The sequence below is a fragment of the Triticum dicoccoides genome, chromosome 6B (genome assembly GCF_002162155.2).
Source record: "Triticum dicoccoides isolate Atlit2015 ecotype Zavitan chromosome 6B, WEW_v2.0, whole genome shotgun sequence".
Lineage (NCBI taxonomy): Eukaryota > Viridiplantae > Streptophyta > Magnoliopsida > Poales > Poaceae > Triticum > Triticum dicoccoides.
Genome location: NC_041391.1, coordinates 299,704,711 through 299,724,237, shown reverse-complemented (window position 1 = coordinate 299,724,237; position 19,527 = coordinate 299,704,711). Strand labels below are relative to the sequence as shown.

At 50.3% G+C, this 19,527-nt stretch overlaps 2 protein-coding genes across 3 annotated transcripts; one reads left to right on the top strand and one right to left on the bottom strand.

Annotated features, from left to right (window-relative positions):
- The first annotated feature begins 10,219 nt into the window (after nt 1-10,219).
- LOC119325296 (cytochrome P450 711A1-like) lies at nt 10,220-12,418 on the top strand. Of its 2 annotated transcripts, none has more exons than XM_037599046.1 (2): nt 10,220-10,690; nt 10,791-12,418. In XM_037599046.1, exons 1-2 carry the CDS (start codon nt 10,431-10,433, stop codon nt 12,142-12,144), a joined length of 1,614 nt encoding a protein of 537 aa, XP_037454943.1. In that variant the 5' UTR covers nt 10,220-10,430; the 3' UTR covers nt 12,145-12,418. The 2 variants fall into 2 exon arrangements, with proteins under 2 accessions (XP_037454943.1, XP_037454944.1); XM_037599047.1 differs by having other exon boundaries at nt 10,561-10,693.
- A 639-nt stretch (nt 12,419-13,057) lies between these two features.
- On the bottom strand, nt 13,058-18,622 carry LOC119324487 (reticulocalbin-2-like). Its single transcript, XM_037598279.1, has 8 exons — nt 17,906-18,622; nt 16,954-17,056; nt 16,805-16,870; nt 14,183-14,347; nt 13,993-14,089; nt 13,636-13,762; nt 13,450-13,554; nt 13,058-13,347 (listed from the first exon to the last, which is right to left on the bottom strand). The coding sequence occupies exons 1-5, from the start codon at nt 18,492-18,494 to the stop codon at nt 14,080-14,082; spliced, it is 933 nt and encodes a 310-aa protein (XP_037454176.1). The 5' UTR covers nt 18,495-18,622; the 3' UTR covers nt 13,058-13,347; nt 13,450-13,554; nt 13,636-13,762; nt 13,993-14,079.
- Nucleotides 18,623-19,527: the final 905 nt, after the last annotated feature.

Genomic DNA, 19,527 nt, shown 5'->3' with positions numbered 1-19,527 from the left:
GGGCGCTATACACGCCTAATCGGATAAAAACCGATTCCTCGCATAAAGTGGAAAAAATCTCTAAGGATTTGAAACCTCTCGAACAGCTGACCAGCTCTCGCTGCATCATGACAGTCAGTTTTCGGCTTTCTCTACTGAGGTGCTCGTCCGGAAGAACTGGGACACAATCGCAGTAGTTCTCCCTTTACTACCCTAGCCGATATAGCGGAACGAAAGGTAGCAAGCACAAGAGCCGGGCAACCCAACTATTGACCAAAGACATGATTCGGAGCCGATGCATATAATGATATAAGTTCGGGGTGCCAAACTGTACAGTAAAAGTGTTCAGACTTTATTGTCGTATTGCGGGGCGTGATGAAGCCCTTGGTGAATTAAGGCATACCAGAGTGTAGGGGTGCAATTGATAAAAAATACAAAGACAAGGAAAAAATCAAGTAATAAGCTAACGCCGCAAATATTGAGCCACGAGTTATTTTCCATTGTAATTTGATTAATACGTCAAGGCATACTTGTACAAGTAATGCGATAAGCAAGTAAGGCTGTTTGACATGCCATGACCAAGGGCGAGCTGCGTGCGGGTATTCAAAACAGGTATAACGATCGTTAGCAGAGACCACCTGGGGGTTCCCTTGTACGTCAAAGCTCCTTACCTCCTTGGTGTATCCGTCCCGTGATGGGTCCGATGATTAGGTTATCAGAAGAGCCCCGAGAAGAGAGAAACCTGAAATGAAAAAGAAAAAGTGAAGGTATGTGGATCCAGGGGCGGTTGAGCCGCATTATGGACCACGGTCTAGTTGTGCCTCCGTCCATGCCCATGGTATTTTGAGTGCGTAGTTATGTATGTGCGGCACGAATGTCACCGCTTGATTGGGACTGGGACGGAGGCCAAATTGCTAGTCAAGCTCTGGACGAGCTGGATAGTCCTGCTGCAGAGTAGTTCGGACTCGCTTGACGGTGTCCGGGGGCTTTACTGCCGAACTGAGGTTCTACCTAAGAAGGCTACTCTATACTTCTGCTGCAAGGGCCGCGGTGTGCTCCTCAGTACGGGGGGAGTGTTCCGTATTTCCGTTGACCGTTATGACACCGTGTGGTCCGGGCATCTTGAGCTTGAGGTAGGTGTAGTGCGGCACCGCATTGAATCGAGCGAATGCGGTTTGTCCGAGCAGTGCATGATAGCCACTGCGAAAGGGGGCGACATCGAAGATTAACTCTTCGCTTCGGAAATTATCCGGGGATCCGAAGACCACTTCCAGTGTGATTGAGCCTGTATAGCAGGCCTCTACACCTGGTATGACATCTTTAAAGGTGGTTTTTGTGGGCTTGATCCTTGAGGGATCAATACCCATTTTGCGCACTATGTCCTGATAGAGCAGGTTCAGGCTGCTGCCACCATCCATGAGGACTCGCGCGAGGTGGAATCCATCAATAATTGGGTCAAGGACCAATGCGGCTGAACCGCCATGACGGATACTGGTTGGATGGTCCCTACCGTCGAAGGTGATCGGACTGGAGGACCATGGGTTGAACTTTCCGGTGACTGGCTCCATTGCATAGACGTCCCTGAGTGCACGCTTGCGCTCCCTCTTGGGGATGTGGGTGGAGTATATCATGTTCACCGTTTTGACTTGGGGGGAAACTTCTTCTGTCCCCCTGTGTTCGGTGGTCGGGGTTCCTCGTCATCATCATCGCTTTGCGGCCCTTTCACCTTATTATCGGCATTTAACTTGCCGGACTATTTGAAGACCCAGCATTCCTTGTTGGTATGATTGGCTGGTTTATCATGAGTGCCATGAATTTGGCATGGTCGATCTAGTATGCGGTCCAAACTGGACGGGCCCAGATTGTTTCTCTTAAATGGCTTCTTCCGCTGACCGGACTTAGAGCCACTAAATCCGGCGTTGACCGTTATGGCTTCGGTGTTGTCACCGTTATTTCGACGCTTGTGCCTATTGCGTCGGGGCTTGCCGTTGCTGTTTCTGGCTTCAGAGGTGCCAGGTTCGCTTGTATTGTTGTTGCTACGGGCTAGCCAGCTTTCTTCGCCCGCACAGAAGCGGGTCATGAGTGTCGTAAGGGCTGACATGGATTTCGGTTTTTCCTGGCAAAGGTGTCCGGCCAACCATTCGTCTCGGATGCTGTGCTTAAAGGCCGCTAGGGCTTCGGTGTCCATACAGTCGATGATCTGGTTCTTTTTAGTTAGGAACCGAGTCCAGAATTTCCTGGCTGGCTCTCCGGGCTGTTGGGTTATGTGACTTAGGTCATCGGCATCCGGAGGTCGGACATATGTGCCTTGGAAGTTGTCGAGGAAGGCGTCCTCCAATTCCTCCTAGCTGCCGATGGAGTTTTCGGGCAGACTATTTAACCAGTACCTAGCTGATCCCTTAAGTTTGAGCGGGAGGTATTTGATGGTGTGAAGATCATCGCCGCGGGCGATATGAATATGGAGAAGCAAGTCCTCAATCCATACCGCGGGGTCTGTTGTGCCATCATATGATTCGACGTTCACGGGTTTAAACCCTTCTAGGAAATCATGTCCCGTTACTTTGTTAGTGAAGCAAAGGGGGTGTGCAGCGCCTCTATATTGGGCCAAGTCGTGACGTAGCTCGGATGGAATTCGTCTGCGGTTTTCGGCCCGAACGTGGTTATGTTTGTCATGTACAGCCAGATGGCCATCGTCGCGCGTCGAGGCATGCCCCCATGATCCGTAGATTGATCTTGTCTTACCTGCTCTCTTTTCCAAATCGCGTCGTGGGTCATGTGCATGTCCCCTAGCTGTTGTATTTCTGCTTGTTCGGCGAGGTAGTGCGGGCTGGTGTTCGGCTTGAAGTGCCACTTTGTCCCGGCCACGTGGTGGTCGGTCAGCCGTATTGTACCTTGGTAGGACGGGCTCCAGCGCCTCGTCATCGAACTGTGGTAACAGTTTGCGCTCCGGGTAGCTTTTGGTTGGGCGCTCGAGGCTATATTCCTCGGCTGCCAGGACATCAGTCCATCTTTCATTGAGCAGATCTGGATCAGCTCGAAGCTATTGCTGCTTCTTTTTCAGGCTTCTTGAAGTGGCAATTAGCTGACGCTTAAAGTGTTCCTGTTCGGTGGGCTCCTCTGGCACGATGAAATCTTCATCGCCGAGGATTACCTCGTGCTCGAAGAGCGGAAGGTAGTTGCTATCCTCCGAGTCTTTATCTATGGCCTGTTCGCCACGGCTGACTCTCCCATCACCCCGTTCCTCCTGTTCGAAGGTTGGCTCAACGGGGTCTTCATTGTTTTCGGCACCGTTCGGAATGGTGTCCTCTTCTGTGGCGGTGTTGCTGTTTTTACTATGGCGTGGCTTAGAGAGGCATCGCTGACGTCGGCGCTTCGGCTGTATCCTAGGAGGTTTATCCTCGACTAGATTTTCATCATCGCCATTGTTTTCTTTGGGTGTATCCACCATGTATATGTCGTACGAGGAGGTGGTTGTCCATCGCCCTGTAGGCAGTGGTTCTTGCTCCTCTCCGGCATCGTCGTCCATACCGTCGATGTCTTCGGAGTCGTAATTAAGCATGTCGGTTAAGTCATCGATAGTGGCTACAAAGTGGGTGGTGGGTAGGAAACGAAGTTCTTCATCGTCCGCTTCCCATTCGAACCGGAGATAGTTCAGCCGAGAGTCCCCTGACAAGGAGAGGGACTTCAATGAGTTTAACATGTCGCCAAAAGGCAAGTGCTAGAATATGTCCACGGAGCTGAAATCTAGGACTGGCGCCCAATCAGGTTCGATGGACGCAGATGCACGCGGTCCGGAACCCATGGCTGGAGACGAGTCCAAGGTTCCGGTGACACAAGCCCAACCTGATGTTGGGTCTGTGTGCGGCTCGAGCGCCGCTAAGTCTGCGGCTTCCGTGGCGGGGTTAAGCTTCCCGTCTTCGGACGACGCGACCTGCTCCGGATCTAGGGCCAGAGCGGTCGCAGGCGTTATATCCTGCGCACGGCCAGATGACAGATCTAGGTCATGTTCATCGTGGTGGCCGGGGACAGCCGTCATGGGCTCGAACCCGTCGAAGATCAAGTCTCCACGGATATTGGCCATAAAATTCAGGCTTCCAAATCTGACCTGATGGCCAGAGGCGTAGATATCGATCTACTCTAGATGGTCAAGCGAGTTGGCCCGCAGTGCGAAGCCGCCGAATACGAAGATCTGTCTGGGGAGGAAGATCCCCCTCTGGACTGTGTTGTTGTAGATGATTGAAGGAGCCATCAAGCCTATCTTCGACGTCACAGTGGAACTCTCAATGAAAGCAGCAATGTCAGTGTCAAAACCGGCGGATCTCGGGTAGGGGGTCCCGAACTGTGCGTTTAAGGCTAATGGTAACAGGAGGCGGGGGACACAATGTTTACCCAGGTTCGGGCTCTCTCTATGGAGGTAATACCCTACTTCCTGCTTGATTGATCTTGATGAATATGAGTATTACAATAGTTGATCTACCACGAGATTGTAATGGCTAAACCCTAGAAGTCTAGCCTATGAGGTTATGATTGTTGTGGCTGAACCCTAGAAGTCTAAAACCTCTGGTTTATATAGACACCGGGGGGGCTAGGATTGTACAAAGTCGATTACAGAGAAAGGAATCTACATATCCGAATCACCAAGCTTGCCTTCCACGCCAAGGAGAGTCCCATCCGGACATGGAACGAAGTCTTCTATCTTGTATCTTCATAGTCCAACATTTCGGCCAAAGTATATAGTCCGGCTGTCCGAGGACCCCTTAGTCCAGGACTCCCTTAATGACCACCCCAGATCCAGCGAACCCAACCTCCGGACAAGGCGAGGGAGGGGTAGTGGACGTCGACACGGGGAGGAACCACGGCATGGAGGGGGCCGCCAGCACCAGGCGGGGCGAGTGTGAGGGGGGCTAGGGAGGGGAGGGGTGCCGCCACCACAGCGCCAGCAAGGTCGCCCCGGAGGGGAGCAGGGAGGGGAGAGGGAGCGGGGCAGCCATCCTTGACGTCCGTATTCACTATCTACAAAGCCCTGGGATTTCATGCTTTGTGAGTGGTTCATGATTATATTAATTTTCGGTCAGTTTTCCATAAATTAGTTGGGTAAATTCTCTTCTTAATTATTGAATGAGGCAAAACTTTTACCTTTGTTTTAGTAATTCCCAGTTGTCCGGGGGTTTGTAATGTGTCTCATACCATACACGGCGATACACCGAGCTTGGATTGCACCCCGAAAGCCAAAAAACAGAACAAGAACTTGGCTTGCCGGTGGAGTTTGAGCCTATCTTTGATCAACTTCAACAAGTTTCTTATGCAGCGTTTTGAGCTTGCATGTAATTTTCGTTTTGCCAGAGTCGTTAATAACTTATGGCATGGGAGCTAATGCGGCCTTTGTCTTGTGATGTTTTGTTCTGAATGCTATGCTTGTAATAAGGGCATCTTCAAAGCAGACCCACAAACCACCTGCATACGTCTGGATCATGCTGTCCGGAGCACGGAAGCCATCGAGCGGGCCTATATCGGTCCGCGGCATGGTCCAACCGTACTTTCTCTCGCAAACCGAAGAGGAATGCGGAAGCTTTGCGGGAGCCCGGACACCAGACAGTAGGACTCCGACACCGCCGGCCCACCCATAACCCTTCCCGGACCCCGCGTCTCCATCCTCACCATTTTCTCTCCTTCTTTCTCTTTTGCCTTTGTCGCCGCCCCACCACCCCAGTTGCCACGCCACACCCCTGCCGGAACTCTACGTCTCCGTCACGTCCAACATTCCAACCGGCTCCACCCCGCTTCTCCTTCATCGTCGTTCAACCTCTTTCCTCCGACCGCCCCGCCAGATACCATCCGCTACTATTATACTGACCATGCCTGACAATTGTTCGATGAATTACCGAAGCTAGAAACAGCTTTTGCTTCTTCTTTCTAGCAATGGATTCCGATTTGGAGCACATATACGAGCATTATGTTGAGTCTTCTAACGAGGAGGCTACTCGGATGAGGTGGCAATGATGCAGGTGGTCCTTGAAGACACATAGTGTGCAGAGGAGCATGTTCTCAATTTCAAGGGTTCAATCAAGGGCCATTGAGTGCTCAACCGCAACAGGGCTCGCTGACACTGATGACCGACTACTTTGCCTCGGATGCGCTCTTTGCTGACCATTTTCGTTGGTGTTTTCGGATGCGCAAGAATGTCTTCGATCGTTTGTACCATAGCGCCCAATCTAATGATGACTACTTCTTCTTGAAGAAGGATGCCATGAGAGCGATTGGCTTCTCTGGCTACGAGAAGTGCACGGCCGCACTACGAATGCTTGCATATGGCACAGTCGTTGATCACGGGGCGAGTACCAACGGATGTTTGAGAGCACATGTGGGGATGTCGTGGTCAGGTTTGCAGCTGCCGTGATCGAGATGTTCAGACCTTAGTACCTGAGAGAACCAACTGTGGCAGACACCAAGAGGCTCTTGGCAATCTCAGAAGCAACATGATGGTCAGGTTTGCTTGGATCTCTTAACTGCATGCATTGGAAATGGAAGAACTGTCCAAAGGCTTTATAAGGGCAATATCACGGTCAAGTTAAGAAGCCCACCTAGTTAGCCAGAAAAAGGCTCACTTTGCCCAAAGACAAGAAGAATTTAGAAAGGATGTTGAGCGTGCATTTGGAATATTGTAGGCTCGTTTTGCAATTGTTTGTGGACCTGCTAAACAATGGGATACGGAGACCTTGTGTGAGGTGCTGACATATTGTGTGACCATGCACAACATGATCGTCGAGAATGAGGGTGACGATGCTGCTGCAGCTCTAGAATTTGAGAACATATGGGTGATCCTATCCAACTTACAGACCAGAATTTGGCCACACTTGAAGAGTTTATTCAAATGGATCAACAAAATCGGCATCGACCAACTCACGAGCAGCTGAAGGAATATCTAATTGAGCATCAGTGGGCGGTTTAAGGGGACAACAATGTTGGCATGTAATATTTAAACTTTTCAAAATTTAAAATTAGTGTTGCATGCGGCTATTTAACGTCTGCACTCTATGTATGCGGCTATTTGATCATGCGGACTTAAAAAAAAAGAGGAAGGCCGGATGCCCGGATGTATACGACCACAGTTGGATGGCAGCCTCCCGCATCCATGTCAGCAGACGGATGTGGGGAAAAAATTGCAGGTTACCGTTGAAGATGCCACCATCAGGTTTAATTTACCCCTGAGTTTCCTTTGTATCCTTCTCTCTAACAACTAACAACTACGAGTTTTAATAAGAGCATATGAGGCACTGGAGAAGAGATAAAAACAAAAGAGTAATAAGCGCCGGCGCACCGGCCCAAATTTGGGCCGGTCACAGCCCAGGCGTTGGATGCGTCCACGTACAGCCATCAGATCTAGGCTTCTCGTATCATTTTCTCTCGAAAAACAAATCTGGTCACGCCAGCAGAGAACAGGAGCAGCGGCGCCGCAGGCACTCGCCCTGGATGACCACCTCCCACGCCACCACTTCACCGCTGGCCGCCGGCGGCCACCACCACTTCGCCGCCGATCGCCCTCGCCGGTGGTCGGTGCCTCCCATGTGTTTCTTGTCGCCTTCGCGCATGCAACATTGAGTGCTTGCAGGTTGCAGTCAAAAATTGCCATGGTTGCAGCTCTGGCTAACGACGGGGTGCAGCTCCGATGGCGGCGATCGCCGGCCGTAACACCCCATGGACGAGCAGTGTACCTCCTCTTCAGTTGCTGGTCGCAGGAAAACCGCCAGCCGGTCGTAGCAAACGCCGACAACAGTTGCAGCAAAAAAACGAGATCGTCGTTCGCCGCCGCTGACCGTCGTAGCAACTCGGCTCGCCGGTTCCAGCAAATTTGAGACATGGTTCCAGCTCGTTGTGCCAGTTGTAGCAAAACATGACATTGGATGTAGCAAGACACGACGTTGATTGTAGCAAAATCTGCGACGACATTTTGCATGATGAAGAAAAACGTGATGCCGGTTGTAGCAGTGCGGGGCGGCTGGTCGTAGAAAAACACGACGTTGGATGTAGCAAGTTGTGCGATCGATTGTAGCAAAAACACCGAGATGTCATTTGTGCGATGAAGCAAAATGCAGTGCCAATTGTAGCAATGCGCGGAGCTGGTTGTAGCACTTTGCGACGTGGTTGTAGCATGTAGCTCTGTCGAAGGTCGGTTCCAGCAAATCTCGCACGCATCCCCATCGCCACGTGCCCGTTGAAGCTTTTTCTTGCGTCGGTTGAAACTTTTTCCCATGCTGATTGAAGCTTTTTACCACCATTGACGCTCGTTGCACAGGGTTGTGCTCGTTGCACATGGTTCCATGAACTAGGGCCACCAGTCATCATCATAAAAAATGGATGTAGCAAAAAAAACTCGCGCAAAAAGACACCAAGTTGCAGCAAAAAATTGTGGTCGTCGCCGTCCCAAGTCGCACCTCTTCCATGAATTGATCTAACAAATTTTCTCATCGCTCGTAGCAAAATCCGATTACATTTGCAGCAAAAATCGTTTTCCCCGTCGTCGCGGGTCGTAGCTCCACCATGAGTCGATGCAGCAAAAAATATCATTAGTTCCAACATGCAATCATTGTGGTCGTAGTATGCAGCAGCACGTGATGACCCAACAAAGGGTAACGCTGAAGATAAGAAGAAATCTGAACGAGGAAAGCTGGACGAGCGGCCGTGGTGGGCCAAGGCCACGTGATGGGCTAATAACCACATGACGGGCTAATAAAAAAACAACAACGCAAACATGGATCGCCCGATTCTTTTTGGGGTTGGTCGCTGTGATCGAGCGGCGCACACAGGACCGGCCTAAGCTTCAGCCGGTACGCCGGTGCCAAACGATTCCCAAAACAAAAACTGGATACACCAACAGCACACACAACATATCTTATTTTTATTTTTACCATATTAAAGAAAGGATTGTTTCTCCAGTTTTTTTCGTTCATGATGGGACACACATAATTTTCGTACGTCCCAGGCTTCGTACGTCGCAGACCTTTCCTGGTGTGGGAGTTTTCTCGTTCTCCTGATTCGTTTCTGTCAAAAGAAAAAACACAGGACGCACAGGGCCGCAATGGGCCAGCCCATTAGCGTACAAACAACTTCGCCAGTAAAAGAACTTTCAAAAAAAATACCGCTACACAAGGAATCGTAACCAACCGCTCATACTAGAGCACTCAAATATTAACCACTAGACTATACAAGACTAGGTGTTTAATTAGCACCATGAAATTTTCAATTAAGTACATAGTCGCGCCAGATACAGAGAGGAATTTTTTTAAGTGAATATATTTAAGAACGTGAAAACTTTGCAAAGTTGTTAATAAAAATTTTAAGGCCAAACATTTTTTTAAAGAACAATATTTGTCTTTTACTTTTTTTTAAACCTGAGTATTTTTTAAAACACAAACAATTTATTAAAACTAGAAGGTACTGTTGTGATTATTTCATGAATTTGCAAACATTTTAGAAACACAAATATTTTTTAACTTTAAATTTGAAAAGGTAAACATTTTTGTAAACATGTTTTTTCTAAACTGGGAGGTACTGTAGCTAAATTGTTTTAATCTATACCTATATTAATAAAACTTGGCGAATATTTGAAATATGCCCACATGATGCTTTGTTTTACTTTATTTTATTAGACTAGGGATATGGAAGGAATACTTTTCTTTATCGTGTCTTCACGTACAACCAGTCTTACTCGGCCAGTGACTCCCGTCAAAATGCATGAGGAGTCCAACTAAGGTTTCATGGTCTATCTGACACAAACTACTCAATTTATACGATGACACAAACATATATTATGTGCAATGTTTTTTCCTATTATATTAGCCAGATGATAAAAAAAAACTATGTTCAACTCTCTTGATCTTCATCGGGCACGAAGGCAGCTCAACAATCCAGCTATTAGACCTTGCAAACCTTGGTTAGTGACAATTGGTATTACGACCACCGGCGACGAGGACAGCAAAGACGACAAGCGGAAACATGTGTCTGGTGTTATATTGAAATGAAGGATATGGACCTGAGGAAGAGGTATTAGTCATGTTTATCCTATTATGGGCATGAGGATGAGGTTTTTAGCCATGCTCAATGATAAAGACATGTAGGGGCCGTTTTCTCCCGTTGCAATGCACCGTCCAGCCGAGACCAAAACCAACACGTCGTCGACGCAATTCAAAGGCACCGCACAATTCGAGACTGCACAACGCTGCGAAACCTGGCAGAGAGCCGGAGACACCCCTGCTGCCACAGACATCATGATTTATTTGCGGGGAGCCACAGACAACATCTGACCAAGACGACACTGAAGACAGCAACGCCGACGACGAACGCCGCTTTATAAACTGGCAGGCACGAGCAACACGAGCCAATGCAGAGACCAGACCCAGACCGAACACTGATAGGCAGCCACACAGCTCCTAGCTCCTTCTTCCTCCATCTCCATGGAAGGCACCAACTGCTCCATTGCTCTGGAAACCGCAGGCCATGCCGCGGCACTCGGCACAAGCGCGCCCGCACTGCTCCTCCTGTCTTGTGTGGCCGTGATCGGCGAGTTTCTGGTCTACTTCTACGCGCCATTCTGGGCCCTCAGGAGGGTCCCGGGGCCTCCAACCAGGTTTCCTCTCGGCCATCTCCATCTCCTCGCCAACCACGGACCAGACGTCTTCCGTGCCATCGCCAAGGAGCACGGCCCCATCTTCAGGTAGTAGTAATGTTATATCCATCATCATCATCATCTTCTTCTTCTTCAGGTGCCATGTAATGGCGTTCCAAAACATGGACGTGATGCTCGATCGGTGCAGGTTTCACATGGGGAGGCAGCCGCTGGTGATCGTGGCCAACGCGGAGCTGTGCAAGGAGGTGGGCATCAAGAAGTTCAAGGACATCCGCAACCGGAGCACCCCGCCGCCGACGGTGGGGTCGCTGCACCAGGACGCGCTCTTCCTCACCAGGGACTCCACCTGGTCCTCCATGAGGAACACGGTGGTCCCGCTCTACCAGCCGGCCCGGCTCGCCGGCCTCGTCCCGACGATGCAGCCCTACGTTGACGCGCTGGTGGACAGCGTCGCCGCCTGCCCGGACCAGGACTGCGTCCCCTTCTGCCAGCTCTCGCTGCGCATGGCCATCGACATCATCGGCAGGACGGCCTTCGGCATCGACTTCGGCCTCTGCAAGAAGGTCGCCGCGGCGGACGGCGGCGAGGACGTGAGGGGGTTCCTGGAGGAGTACAAGAGGTCCATGGAGTTCATCAAGATGGACCTGTCCAGCTCGCTGTCCACCATCCTCGGGCTCTTCCTCCCGTGCGTCCAGACGCCGTGCAAGCGACTGCTGCGGCGGGTGCCCGGCACGGCGGACTACAAGATGGAGGAGAACGAGCGGCTGCTGTGCCGCCGCATCGACGCCATCATCGCCGGCCGGCGCAGGGACCGCGAGAACAGCGCCTCCCCGCCGGGCGCCGCGCTGGACTTCATCGCGGCGCTGCTGGACGCGAGGGAGAGCGGCGCCAGGGGCCTGGCGCTGGAGGACAGGCACGTGCGCGCGCTGGCGTACGAGCACCTCATCGCCGGGACCAAGACGACGGCGTTCACGGTGTCGTCGGTGCTGTACCTGGTGTCGTGCCACCCGCGCGTGGAGGAGAGGCTGCTGGCGGAGGTGAACGCGTTCGGCGGCGCGGCCACGGACGCCGACGACCTCCAGGGCAGGTTCCCGTACCTGGACCTGGTGATCAAGGAGGTCATGAGGTTCCACCTGGTGTCGCCGCTGATCGCCAGGGAGACCTCCGAGGAGGTGGAGATCGCTGGGTACCGCCTCCCGAAGGGCACGTACGTGTGGCTGGCGCCGGGGGTGCTGGCCCGCGACGCGCGGCAGTTCCCGGAGCCGGAGGAGTTCCGGCCGGAGCGGTTCGCGCCGGAGGGGGAGGAGGAGCGAGGGCGGCACCCTTACGCGCACATCCCCTTCGGCATCGGGCCGAGGGCGTGCGTGGGGCACAGGTTCGCGCTGCAGCAGGTGAAGCTCGCCGTGGTGCACCTGTACCGACGGTACGTCTTCCGCCACTCGCCGGCCATGGAGTCGCCCATCCAGTTCGACTTCGACCTCGTCCTCGGCTTCCGCCACGGCGTCAAGCTGAGAGCCATGAGGAGGACGAGGAGGGACTGATCGCCAGGCCCTTCCACGTGAATCATTATCCCCAACCACAAGCATGCGCATGATACGACGGCTTACGTGGCGAGGTGTGTGTGTGTGTGAGCTGAGTTTACATCATGTATAGCTAGCTAGGTGGCCAGAGGCGGGATATGTCGGCGTGATTAAGCTGCTAATATTCTGATTAACTAGCTACAAGTTGTTTAAGAAACGGTAATCTGAGATGTGCGGCTAGCTCTTTTGTGCTCAATAAGAAACCAACGCTGAAGGGATCAACTTGGAACTATCAGTCCGATCAACTTGGAAACAGGCAATCCCATCAATATTTCGATATTGGAAGTTGTAAATGTGCTGCGGAAATTGATTTGCACGTAATCGTACTATTACCAGGTCAATTGATTTGCAGAAGTGTTATCAGATGCGAGCATGGATTTGGACAATTTTAGACAAATGAAACTAACACCTTGATCTGCAAGAATACAGTAATAAGATGGATCAACACTGGCACTGTAGGAATGTTGATCACTTGATTTCTTGCTTCACTTAACAGTTACTCCTCCTTCTGTTCGAAAATGCAAGCAATTCTAGTAGTTTTGTCCAACTTCTTCTCAGTTTGACCGAGTCTGTCAAAAAAATGTACTGCCAAAATCCTTTTTTTTTCCTATAAACTTGGTCAAAGTGACTAAACTAGAACCACTTACTTTCGGATCAGAAGGAACATTAACAGTTATCATGTTCCTTTAACCTTGGCTGGACAGATGATATTTACGAGTAGGCTTGGGTACTTAGATATTTCACTAAAGCTATATATGCTTCAGGTGCTGGATGTTCTCCTTTCATTTTGACTGCGCCTGCCGAAAGAAAAAAGAGTGCTCTTTCTGGCAAAATAAGGCAGCGGATTATCGATGCCGAAATGTCGCACGAGAAGGAAGAGAATAGAATCACTTTCATAGAACATAACTTCACAATGTTTACAGATAGGGTTCAGGAATGCCAGTTACATACATACATACAAGCCCTACAGCTGCACCTTCCTGGTTTTCATAGTTTACAAGTGTGTGATCCTGGAACAACAACCTACTTTTGCACACCAAAAACTATATATGGAAGAACCAATGCTAACTTGCCATGCAAAACATGAAACTAATTCAAGAACTCATAATGTAACAAATGAATGCTCTGTTGCTAAAACAGGCGTGTGGAAATGCACGCTTGTGCCTGGTAAAGAAGGAAATCATGGATTAGAAAATAGCAAGCACTCGAATACCTCGGTGCAAAAGCAAATGAATAAGAACCGATAAGGTACTTCAACTGATATACCGTGAAATGTGCTTGGCAAGGCAGTAGATGGGGCCAACAGATCATTGAAGATATATATCCGCAGCAATGTCTAACCAAGCGTTCAAAGGTCCTGAATACCATCTACTGCTAAACATTCAAGCTCATTGATTATTAAAAGTAACAATGAAATAAAGCATATGAAGACCAATACCGAGCACCATGTACCTTCAAGGAACTACCGGAGCTCGTCATGAGACCCATAATCATCTTCTGTGAATAAAGCACTGTAAAATACATAGGGGTTCTCAATCATCTCATTCAAACTCAGTTGTCCGTCTTTGTTTGTGTCAGCCTACATTCAGAAGGTCTATCAGATAACAAATCAGCAGGTAATTTTTTGAGAAACATACTGCAGAATTACTCATTCAACTTGATTGGAGTTGACAGAATGTATCGAAGCAAAGGTTGCTAGAAGATCATGGTACATGGGTTACAAAATCTAGAGGACAATTCTGACAGCATTAAATAGAAAGGCAAGCCAAAATATCCTAGAAACAGAATGAGATGCTGTCATCTCGTTACCTGTGATATCACATAGTCAGTTTGTTGCTTGGCATAGAAGTTTTCTGCTGGATGGAGTTTTCCGATGATAGGTTTTAGCTCGTCTGCTCACAAAAGCCTACAGAAAGGAGGAGGCCTCCAAACTCAGACTCACAATTACATTATTCGGTAAATATGACAAATAGATGACACCACGAACTGTAATTTTTACCCATCATTATCCAGATCAAGCTGTGAAAACGACTTTCTAGCCGGTGCATCAGAGCCATTGGAGTCATCTGTTGAAGTTTCATCATCGTAATGTCGAACTGAATAAAACAATCCATTATAAAACTCTTGGAAATTGAGCTTCCCGTCATTATCTTTGTCTCTTTCCCTGAAATAGTCAACAAAAACCGATCTTACAATGGTGATTGTCAAAATGTAACCTGACTCCTATAAGAGAAGCTCACAGACATGTGATTGTGTCAGGGTTCCTAAAATAAATTCAGTTTGGATAAACATTTCAGCCTGGATCACCTGCTTGGTACTGGCTAACACAATAGCATAAAGGTTTTGGACAATCCATAAACTGGATGAAATAGCTGGTTTTAATTGGTTTGCAGTGTGATGGGCAGAGATTTTGAGTCAACATGATTCATACTAGTTTCAAGAAATGTTATACTATCCTGTTTACCTGCACAAATGGTTTGGGACTCAGCAAGAATCAGTATAACTATACGTAATAAACCGAATTCAGAGTATGGACTCGTTGTTTTCATACGACTCATTGATACCCAAAGTGCTTAACCAAAACCATGACAAGTTAGCCTTAGTTCGGCAATGTTTAGCTTGAGGCCGAAATTTTGGTAATGTGATGTTTTTGGTGGCTCTCTAGTCCAACTATAGGAGCCAAATAACAGCAAGAACCTGGCCAGCCAATTAGCCAACGTATTACGGTAACACCAAAAAAAATCAGCTAGGTTTCCATAAGCTACTTTGGGCACAAATCAGGCATTAAATCTTCTATTAAATTCCTAAGGCTTAGTTCTTAAAACGGCTGGATTCAAGTACCAATGAATTCCATGCAGCTGTTTGACATAGTTGACTAATCAAGTACCAAGATACGTCATAACTAAACAGCACTAAAACTCATATGTAGTACTCCCTCCGTTCGGAATTACTTGTCTCGGAAATGAATGTATGTAGAACTAAAATATGTCTAGATACATCCATTTCTGCGACAAGTAATTCCGAACGGAGGGAGTATCATGCAGCATCATAATTGAGAAATAAGTCAATTACAGGAATTAATGAGAAGTCGAAACATCAACCCCTTTTCTATGATCCATGGTTTACTTGATTATCTAATAATAGTTTTCGAATTTCAAAATGATCTGCCTCTGATATCACTAAGAGTATGACCAGAAATTCCATAAAGGTTCTTCTTTTATTTTCAAGAAAAAAAATTACATCTTTATTCTTTTTTGCAGAACTGAACACTAATAAGGGGGAATTTGAGGATTTGCCCCACCTTTGCTTGCACTTCTAGGATTTGCCCTTCTTTTCATTGACATCGATCTTTTGCCACACCTTTGCTAAAACTTTGATGATTTGCCCTTCTACCTGGTTTGAGATTACACTACAAATTTGATGACCCAAATGCCCTTCTTCCTTATATGTTCGTCCCGCAGCCCACTTGCTGTCATGCTATGCTGTTGCTGCTCCTCTTCCCACACTCCAATGCCAAGCCACTGCTGCTCCTCCCCGCATGCCATGGTGCGGGCTACGAGCTGATGCTGCTCCTCCTCTCCCCATGTCCTCCTCCCTCCTCTACAACGAACGTGCTCGAGGCGCAGCTCAGGCGTTCGTCCATGGGCAAGATTCTCGGGCGAAGCGCAACACCCGTAGACCAGTCGAGCTCTCGGAGGAAGGCGCCGCACTTCCTGCACCGGTCACCCTGCCTTGACAGCGCGGACCGTGTTGTCCGCCACGAGCACCAATAGACGCGTGTGCATCTCCACGGGCACGTGGCCGCCGCCGCCGCCGCCATGCCGGCCTCGCCGAGCATCTCTAGCGAGCTCCCCACGAAAGGACCAAGGGGTCATGCCAGATGTGGCGCGTGGAGGGTGTCGTCCATGGTCCGAGACTCCGAGCCCGGGGACGTGGTGGCTGTACATGGCGAGCTCGGCGACGGGAGCGAGCTCGGACCACGACGTCCTTCTCCATGCATGCGGCAGTAGAAGCAGCAACAGCAGGGCGCCCAGGTGCTAGAGCGAGCACGCACGCACTCATGCACACACGCACGCCCAGGCACACGCACGCCTAGCAGGCTAGCAACCATCAGGCACGCCCAGGTGCTAGATCACGCACGTACACAACGCACATAAGCACGCCAAGGCAGACATCCGTTGGCTGTCCGCCTCGAGGGGCGCCGCCGCTCCCCAAGCAGGTGCTCCATGAGCATACCGGTGGCTGTAGGTCGAGCCCGGCCGCCGCGCGCTACCTCGCCGTTTCCTCATCCATTTTCCGCGTCGGGCGAGTAACAAGGCCGACGGGGGCAGAGCCATGGCCACCTCCGCCGGAGCAACAACGGCGGCGGGAGCTCCATCTCCGCCTCATGTCTTCCCGCCCAGAGATGTGCTCGGTCGGGGTGGACTGAGTAGGGCAGGGGTAGTTTTGACATTTTACAGTGGGCCCATCTTGTTAGGGGCAAATCATCAAATTTTTGTCAAAGGTGTGGCAAAAGATCAATGTCAATGAAAACAAGGGCAAATCCTAGAAGTGCAAGCAAAGGTGGGGCAAATCCTGAAAGGCAAATGTGCAAGGAAAAAAAGTTGGAGAAAAGAAGCACCTGACTTCTTCTTTGCACAACCAATGTATTAGCTTTAGGTTGGTAGTATCAGCTGGATGTAAGAAACTGCATACAGTGAATCAGGTAAATCATAGGTAGAACAATTATGGAACTTCAGAAGCTAAAGGAGGTCAGATAGAAAGTTGTACTCGTTAAACTCCGTCAGATTTAGAAAGCCGTCACCATCCATATCAGCAGCATTGAAATGCCCCTCCTTCCACCATCCCATCCCATCACTGGTTGAGTTATTATCTGGACATATATGAGATTTAGTGCTCAGCTCAAATCGCTAAGGCGCACATGTGATCATTTGGTAGTGGAAGATCACGGTTTATCAAAGGATGCTGGACCTACTTACTATGAGCTTGATAGGCACACATGAATGTTTTTTTTTTACTTTCAGCGTGGGATACAACTTTGCTAACCTACATGGGAACTAAAACTATTCAAGCTGGATCTATATGCAAAACTCTGTTCAATAGATCTAGAATGTGAATGCTCTAAGTTTACTAGTTCAACCAGGAAACACATTGAGAACTGTACAAGTAAAGTCTTCGCAAGATGCATACGAATAGGTGCTCGGTATGCTCACAAACATTAGAAAATTGTTCAGAACACGAACTTAGGATGGTAGTACCTACCAGAGCTTCCCCAAATACGGTCAATTTGAGGCTATATCCTAGACAATGGCATTATATGAACGCTCAAAAGAGCAGAGTGAGTTAAATGTAGTCAGGACTGAGGACTGGAGAGCCTATGTAAATGACTTCAAATATATTGAGAACAGGCATGAGCTGCACTCATTCCTCTTACTTTTTGAAGGCTGCATTCATTATACTAAGTGGATTGGACTACAGGTCTGAATCAAATACTCCCTCCGTTTCGATTTACTCGTCGTGGTTTTAGTTCAAATTTGAACTAAAACCACGACGAGTAAATCGGAACGCACCAAAATCCAGAGCTTACTCAGCTACCCTGACATGGGTATAATTATCTCCCAATAGATAAACTTTTTCCTGACTAGGCGCATCCGCGCATGTATCGCTACACAGATCCAAAATGGGGACGCCATGAGCTCGAATCATAGACATACGTACGTACCGTCGAACCGCCAAGCCCAGCTGGGCCTCTCGTACTCGGAGAAGGCGACGCGGCCGTCGTGGTCGCGGTCGTGCATGTCGAGCTCCCGGGCGGTGCGGTGCAGCACCTCCCGCCGCGCGGACGCGAGATTCCACGCGGCCAGCTCGGCGCCCGTCACGGCGTCGTCGGCGGGGTCGACGTCGATCTTGGGGAAGAGCGCCGCCACGCGCAGCGTCATGTTGAACCGCGCGGCGTCATTGATGTACTCGTCCTCGTAGTCCGCGAGGTCCTCTGGGACGGGGGCAGACTCCATGCCCGGCGCGTGCAGCCCCGCGGCAGCCAGGCGCTCCCACTCGCGGTCGTCAAGGCGGCGCTCGAGGTCCGCGATGACGGGGTCGAACGGGATCTGGTGCGGGGTGGCGCCTCCGTGCCTGAGGTGGGCACCGCGCAGGCGGAGGCGGCGGTGGGGGTGCGGGTGCGCGGATGGCGACGAAGGGGAAAGGTGGACTAGGAGGAAGAGGAGGCCCGCGGAGGCGAGGGCCAGGACAAGAGTCAGGACGACGGTTGGCGCTGCCGAGGGCTTCCTCGCCGCCGCCGACGACTGTGCCATGGCCGACGAGTCACCACTTGAGCGCTTCTCTCGCTTTCTTTTCTGGATGTTTCTTTCTTCGCTTTGAGAAGTGGCGACTGCCAAACTTGTCTCGGGGCCTCGACACCCCCCACACCCACACACACAGCCCCGGGACGAGTTTTTTACGCCGGCGCCCACAAACACTGGGGGGCTTCGGCAGAAGGTAAAAACGGCGCATGTGCCACCACTGTCACGCGAAAATGATTTTTTGCACGTCCAGCATCGGCCCCCGTGTGCACTGCCCTTTCCGCCGCCGTGCCGATCCCGGCGACGCCCACCTGCCCACCACCGCTAGGAAGGCCATTTTCCTGCCGTAAAAAAGAGGGTTCACCACCGTATCCTCCATCCCGCTCCTAGGCGTGCTTTCTGGCGGTTCGTCCACGCAGGCGGGGATACCGGCAGCTGCGCACCCACCAGACGAGGCAGGTGTTCGGCGTTTTGTCTGCACAGCGATGGACTCAGACGACGAGGAGGCGTTCGCGGTGCTGCTGGAGGAGGAAGCCGAGGCCGACGCCCAGGACGAAGAGCACCTCATGGTCCTCGCCGCGCTGGCCGGCCTGTTCACGAGCAATGCAAAGCCGCAACTACGTGGCTCGGTGTGACGCCCCCGATTCAATCGTACACTAATCATGCACGCAAACGTGTACGATCAAGATCAGGGACTCACGGGAAGATATCACAACACAACTCTTAAAACATAAATAAGTCATACAAGCAACATATTACACGCCAGGGGCCTCGAGGGCTCGAATACAAGTGCTCGATCATAGACGAGTCAGCGGAAGCAACAATATCTGAGTACAGACATAAGTTAAACAAGTTTGCCTTAGGAAGGCTAGCACAAACTGGGATACAGATCGAAAGAGGCGCAAGCCTCCTGCCTGGGATCCTCCTAAACTACTCCTGGTCGTCGTCAGCAGCCTGCACGTAGTAGTAGGCACCTCCAGTGTAGTAGGAGTCGTCGTCGAGGGTGGCGTCTGGATCCTGGGCTCCAACGTCTGGTTGCGGCATC